The 7,492-nt window shown below is 40.4% G+C and overlaps 2 protein-coding genes across 2 annotated transcripts; both read left to right on the forward strand.

Annotated features, from left to right (window-relative positions):
* The first annotated feature begins 1,329 nt into the window (after nt 1-1,329).
* On the forward strand, nt 1,330-2,699 carry LOC149655839 (uncharacterized). The gene is made up of 2 exons (XM_089845050.1): nt 1,330-1,335; nt 1,386-2,699. Exons 1-2 carry the CDS (start codon nt 1,330-1,332, stop codon nt 2,697-2,699), a joined length of 1,320 nt encoding a protein of 439 aa, XP_089701176.1.
* A 2,231-nt stretch (nt 2,700-4,930) lies between these two features.
* On the forward strand, nt 4,931-7,492 carry LOC149655840 (uncharacterized). Its single transcript, XM_089845051.1, has one exon. It carries the CDS (start codon nt 4,931-4,933, stop codon nt 7,490-7,492), a length of 2,562 nt encoding a protein of 853 aa, XP_089701177.1.

Below are 7,492 nucleotides of genomic sequence, written 5' to 3' on the forward strand. Positions count from 1 at the left end.
GACCCGCAATTTTTGATGGCCTTGCCGCGAGCCAAGGCCCCACAACTAATGATGCCTCTGAATCTGAATTGCAAAGAGACAACTCTACAAGGCAAATTACTCGTGAAGTTACTGCCCAGCGGGAGGTTGAAAGCCATAACTCCAATAGAACAACTAGGAAACAACACCCCCAATATTATGAAAAGACTTTTCTCCAAAATATATCGTATGGTCCAGATCATAAATGTGAATGTTGTTCCGGGCTATTTTTTCCTACTTCTGTTAAAAAAACAGATTCAGCTAAATATTTATCAGTTGAAGGGATAAATCATAGACTGCTTCCATCACATATTTTGTTGTGTTATTCTTGCTACTGCTATGTTTCCCGAAAGAAAGTACCACCACTCTCAAAAGAACATGGCTATTGTTTTCCCGATTTATCTCCGGAGTTGAAAAATCTTACGGAACTCGAGTGTAGAATGATTTCTCCTCGATTACCTTTTATGCAGATAAGAAAACTTGGAGTTGATCAACAAAAAGGAATTCGTGGCAATGTCGTTAACGTGCCAGTTTCAGTAGACTCTTCAGTTTCAATTCTACCCAGACGTCCCACTGAAACTCAAGTTGTTCAAATTAAGCTCATGAGAAAAATGGAATATCAACACCACTATATAAACGAAACGATTCGTGCAAAGAAAGTTTTGGACGGCGTAACCGTCCTTATGCCAACTCCTCTATATATCAAACATGGAGTAACAGTTCCAGCTGACTTGGTATTGGAGTTCAGCCAATCAAATACCATGAATTTCGTATCGAATCAAGAAGATATGCGAATGGAAGTAGACAACGTGCCATCTGTTGGCACAGATTCACGAGAGAATGCTATTGCTGAACCTCAGAGCGTTACTGACAGTGACGACGAATGGGATGAAACAGATGAACAAGAGCGACTAAATAATGGCAAAGAGATACCCTACTTATTGCCTCTGAAGATCTAATTACTCCTCAAATTGAAAGTATTTCTTATGCTCTTGGAGAAGGACAGACACCGCAATCTATTCTTTTTGACGAAGACGCTGAATTCCTTTCTTTTCCAACAATTTATGCTGGTCAAGGGTTGAATCTTCCACCTAAGGATACGTACACGCAGCAAATAAAATGGGAATTCAGAAACAGCGATAGGCGTTGTGCGAAGAATATTCCAAAATTATTTTATACGTACAAAAAATTAATACAAATAAAACTACGGAGCTCTAAACAAATTTGCATGAGAAAAACCAAGTCAAAAGCTGGCCAACCATACACAGCTGGGTTATTAACCTGGAAGTTTGGATTCTTTGGTAAAACACGATGATGGTTACAAGGTATTGGAAAGCGTAAGATCTTCCCCTGGCTATTTACAACAGCGTGAGAAAGATCTTCTGGCTATGGTTCGTCAACTTGGAAATCCTACATGGTTTCTTACTCTGAGTGCTGCGGAGACGAAATGGCAAGAGCTTTTGGAGTCCTTATGTGTAATTGCCGGACACCCTCGAGAAACAGTGAAAGAGTACGTGGAAACTTTGGGTTTTATGGACCGAGCCAAACACATAAATGAGGACCCTGTCACCTGCAGCCGATATTTTGATTATCGGTTGAGAGAATTTTTCAAATTTCTGCGAAGCAAGGAGTCGCCCATAGGAACCATTGATGATTATTACATTAGAATCGAGTTCCAAATGAGGGGATCACCACACGCCCACATTCTACTCTGGATTACAAATGCGCCACAACTGAGAAGCGATAACTCTACCGTGGAAGAAGTTATCACGTTCATTGATTCAAACATTACTTGCTCGAAAGGGGATGGAAGTGAAAAATGGAACAACTTGGTGAAACTGCAAACCCACATGCATTCCAGAACCTGTCGGAAGAAGAATGATACCGGGCAGTCATCGTGTCGATTTGGTATACCTTTTCCGCCAATGGGAAGAACCATTATTTACGACCCTTCAAAACGTGCCGAAGACGAAGACGTTGAAGAGGTTCAAGCTAGAAGTAAATTGGTGCAAAATGTTATCGGAAACTTGAAAGTTGAAACTGCACCGGAAACATATGAAGAATTTTTGGAAACACTGAACATGACTGAAGAGGAATATGTTGCAGCTGTAACTTATCCAATTCGAAGGTTATCTGTACTTCTTAAAAGATCGCCAAAAGAAATAAGAATAAATCCATACAACAAAAAGATTTTGGAGTTGTGGAAGGCTAATATCGATCTCCAATACGTCTTTGACCCTTACGCCTGTCTCATGTACATCGTTTCCTACATTGGTAAAGCCCAAAAGGGTATGTCAGTGCTCCTCAGAGAAGCTGTAAAAGAAGCAAAAAATAGAGGAAGTGGCATAAAAGAGAGATTAAAGATCATTGCTAATAAATTTATTCATTGCGAAGAAATTAGCGCTCAAGAATGCTGCTACATAATACTTTCAATCCCTATTTGCCGGAGCACTCGCGCTCATATTTTCATAAACACTTCACCTCCAGAAGAAAGGGTTCACATTCTGAAAAGACCATCTGAATTGGAATTATTACCTGATGATAGTACTGATGTTTTTCTGATGGCGTCATACAACATTATATTGCGAGACCAGATGAGTTGGAAAATGTCAGTCTTGCTGCTTTCGCCTCATGGTATGATTTTTCCCGAAGCAAACGCCAAAGAAGGACTCAAAATCTGAACGAAGATGAAGACCAAGAAAATGAAACAATTTCTGTTGTTAATTTCCTTGAACTGAAAGATTCTTCAGGATACGTCAAGAAAAGGATGCAGGCCAAAGTAATAAGATTCAAAAAGAACTGTATGGTGAAAGATCTGAAAAACTACTGTCGAGTGGAATTAATGCTGTTTCTACCTTGGCGTTGTGAGGAAACCGAACTGCTGGAGGCCAACGTAGAAGATATCTATGAAGCCCGTAAGCCGGAAATATCTCATGCAAGAAGGGAATTTATAAATTAAATTGATGATTTGGATCTGGATCAAATGATCCAAGAAGTAAGACAAAATCAACAACCAAATGAGCCTCAAAATATTCAACCCATGATCGAACATCAAAACGAACGTGATAGAAGTTTCTCTTTGGATGATCCGCAATATTATGTCAACACCCTCCAAGAAGCTATTTGCGACATTAATTCTGATATTCAACAGACCACTGCAGCCGACTTTACTCCAAAAATAACTCTGGTCAACAATGAAGAATATCACAGCATGCTTCGAAAACTCAACTTCAAACAACGAGAGATTTTCTACTATGTATTAAATCATTTCAAAACATCTCAAGAAGAACCTCTGAGGATTCTGAAAACCGGCGGTGCTGGTGTTGGAAAAAGTCTTTGGATTAAAGCCATTTTTGAAGCCGTATCCAGACATGAAAAGAACAAGCCTGGTGCCGATCCAACACAACTGACAGTTCTAAGAACCGCTTTCACTGGGAAAGCGGCTTTTAATATTGATGGTGTTACTCTTCATTCAGCCATTAACCTGCCAACTAATCAATTTTCTGGCAAAATGAACCCTTTGGACAACGATACTTTGAACAGAAAAAGAAGTTCTCTTTTAAGCCTAAAACTTTTGGTAATAGATGAGATATCAATGTGCGGAGCCAAAATATTCAATTATGTTAATGTAAGAGCCCAACAAATCTTCGGAACTTCAAAGCCTTTTGGTGGCCTTTCAATTATTCTTGTGGGAGACTACAACCAGTTGCCTCCTGTGGGCGATAACTACACATTCATGCCTTTAAAAGAAAAGAATAACCCCTACGCGCCGCTGTGGGAAGAATTTAAGCTTTACGAACTTAACGAAATTTTGAGACAGAAAGATGACAAAATATTTGCCTTCGCTTTAAATCGAATGTCCATGGGAGAGATGACGCCCGCTGACGTTGACTTATTTCATGTTAAATGATTTTGTTTGAATCTAACTTAAACTAACTAAATAACTAAATAACGAAACTAATTTCTGCTTGTTTACTTAATAATCCTATTTGTTTGCTTAATAATCATATTTGTTTAAAACTATTTGTGTGTATAACCGTGTTCAAAATTTAATTTGCAATGTTCATTTCACTTAAACTAACTAAATAACTAAATAACGAAACTAATTTCTGCTTGTTTACTTAATAATCCTATTTGTTTGCTTAATAATCATATTTGTTTAAAACTATTTGTGTGTATAACCGTGTTCAAAATTTAATTTGCAATGTTCATTTCACTAACCCTTTAAAAACACTAACCCTTTAAAAGTTTATCGTCAATAGTCATTTTTGGGTTTCTCTTGCCCAGAGTCCCCTTTCACTTTCTCGTGAGTCATGTTTACGGAATGCAACCTTTAAGACGTCATAACCTCGCTGGAGGGAAAAATCGCTCCTTATATGGAGTTGCTAAGCGGCTTCCGTACTACACGTGACCCCTTCGACCCAATGGGCAAGAGCCCCCAAAAACGACAAATTGTTCTCATCGAAGAGAGAAAACTTCGATGGATGAGAAAACTTCAGTCGTACAAAAATCTACCTGTACGAGGAAGGCACGGGCCGACCTCTCTCCCTCTACCCGTCTCGGGACGGTAAAATTTCGCTTTCGCCGTGTATAAGTTTGTTTTTTTTCCTTTGTATTTCGTATTAAAGTATTAAGTTTTTATACAATACCAGTTTGTTATTCCACCGAATGTTACTAATCGACGTTATTTCGACCAACCCTTCAATTTTATTAAAAGGAATAAAATTGGCTTTAAAGTTCTTTTTTTCAGTCGGGAATTTTAAAGTATTCTAAGCTCTCCCACTCTTGAGCAGCCCCTCGGCCAAAATCCCACTACATTTTGGTGCCGAAACCCGGGAAATACGTCGATATAAGGAACACTCGCGCTCGGTATAAATCGTCTTAAAACTGGTAACAAAAAAAAAAATTAAATATGGCGGAAAACGAAGAAATAGTTGAGGCGACTCAAAACGCGAAACAACTATCTAAATACACTAAGAAGCGTAGTGCAGTACGGTCTGCAGCTACTCGCGCTATTAAGGCTATAAAAATTGAACTGAACTCTGCCACACCTAACGTGGATAAACTAGAAAACTGTGTGTTACTTCTAAACGACAAAGAGTCGCAATTAGAAAACCTTAATAATCTCATCGAAAACCTAATCGATGGAGATGAGGTACAAGAGAACGATTTTGAGGTTTGCTGCAAGTACGCGGACGACATTTTGGAAGCTAGTGCTTCAGCTAAACGCCTCCTGGAGAAATTAGATGGTATAAGGATGCAACAGGCAGCCGCCCAACCTGGGGCACCATCTCTAACCTACGGCTACCAAACACCTAATTTGCAACCACCTCAAACACCTACTCCTCAAGTACCTCAAACGCCTCCACCGCTCGCACCTGGTGGAACGCACTCTACGACGGGAAGCATCTCAGTGACGTCATCAGCACCCAACGTCCGGCTACCGAAGTTGGAGATCGAACGATTCAACGGAGACATCGAAAATTGGCTGAGTTTCTGGTCTCAATATTCTGCGACCATCCACGACAACCCTACTCTACCAAAATCAGCTAAGTTCTCTTATCTTAAATCTTATTTAACTGGGGCTGCCGCTAGGTCAATGTCGGGATTAGCCTCAACTGATCAAAATTATGACACCGCTATAAAAAATCTGAAAGAACGCTTTGGTTGTTCAGAAGATATCACGGCAGTTCACATGAACATTTTAACTAATTTAACGCCCGTAAAGAGAGCTAATGACATTGAAGGACTAAAACGTTTGTATGACACTTGTGAAGTACAAATTCGCAGTTTACAATCTCTCGGTGTAGTCACCAATTCTTACGGTGTTTTATTATGCCATGTATTAGTTAAAACTTTGCCATTAGAACTTTCAATTGATTTTAATCGTAACTACGATCAAAAGTCGTATTCCGTAGATGATCTCCTATATTTTTTGCGAAAAGAAATCGGTTTTCGCGAAAGAGCTCAAGCTAATACAAATAAAGAATCAGAGTCTAGAAAACCGCCAATATTTGTTAACCCCTCTGGTTACAAAAATCGCAATCAAAAATCGTCCCAATCTACTGCCTCCGCTCTTTTGGTTGGCACTAACAAAGGTCGCGCTTACGTAAAAACCTGCTTTTACTGTGACGATTCAGAGCACAAAACCTCGGAGTGCAAAGCCTTAACTCTAGCGGAAAGAAAAGACCTCGTTTTTAAAAGACAACGCTGCTTTATTTGTCTACGAAGTAAACACCGTACGAAAAACTGCGACTCTAACAGTAAAAACTGTCCTAATTGTGGGAAGAAACACCACATTACCCTTTGCGAAGGGAAAGATGAAGAAAGCGGGTATAATCAAGAGTCTTCAACCTCAAGCCCAACTCAAGCTGCTAATAATCATGTAGGGACGAACGAACCTAGTCGGAACAAGATGGTCTTGCTGCAAATGGCCCAGGCCGTCGGAAAGAACCCTAAAGATGGAAGCACCAAGAAACTGCGCTGTCTACTGGACAACGGAAGCCAGGTAACGATTATCAAGGAAAGTGTTTCTAAAAGCCTGAACCTACCGGTAATCTCTGAAGAAGAACTGGACGTATACCCCTTTGAGGGAGCTGAACCTATACGCAGCAAAAGGAGAAAAGTTCGCCTAGAACTAGCATGCACTTTTGACCCCAAGCGTCGAGTCACAATCGAAGCTTTCGAATCGAAGAAGGAGATAAGCGGAGCAGTCTTCTCGGTACCAAGTTCGGGTGTCGTTGAAGAAATGAAGAAAAGAGGACTCCGTCTAGTAGACACGCTTGAAGACAACGATGGCCAAAGTGGCTCTTCTTCCATAGATTTGCTTTTGGGCTCAGATGAATACTGGGGAATTGTTTATGGAAGGTTCGAACGCCTTTCTTCCAAACTCGTCGCGCAAAATACTGTTTTTGGATGGGTCATAAACGGACCAACGATGGTCACGTCCACGTCAATCGGCATAAACACGGCTTCAGTCATGCACATAAGCGCCGTAACTCCGTCCGAGGAAGAATTGGTCTCCACGCAACTCCGATCATTCTGGGAGCTCGACTCAATTGGTATAAGGGACTCGGATTCAAAATCACCAGAACACAGCGATGTTCTAACCTCTTTTGAAAGGTCCATTCAATTCAAAAATGGACGTTATGAAGTCTCGTTCCCTTGGAAACCAAATAAATTGACACTCGCCGATAATCTCAACGTCGCTAAAAAGAGAACCCAAGTTTTACTAAGAAAACTGCAATCAAATCCAGTCCTATTCATGAATTACAACGACGTAATTAAGGAACAGTTGGAATCAGGAGTTGTCGAAAGAGTTAGCACCTCTATGACCTTAAAAATGGACCTCCCCACTTACTACCTTCCTCATCGAGAAGTCATTCGCGTCGCCAGCGAAACTACCAAGCTTCGAGTCGTACATGACGCATCCTCACACGCCCTAGGAAGTCCATCACTTAACGACTGTCTGTAA

Source organism: Phalangium opilio, unplaced genomic scaffold (genome assembly GCF_054372755.1).
Source record: "Phalangium opilio isolate 3A_F unplaced genomic scaffold, DU_Popi_V2 ptg000078l_1, whole genome shotgun sequence".
NCBI lineage: Eukaryota > Metazoa > Arthropoda > Arachnida > Opiliones > Phalangiidae > Phalangium > Phalangium opilio.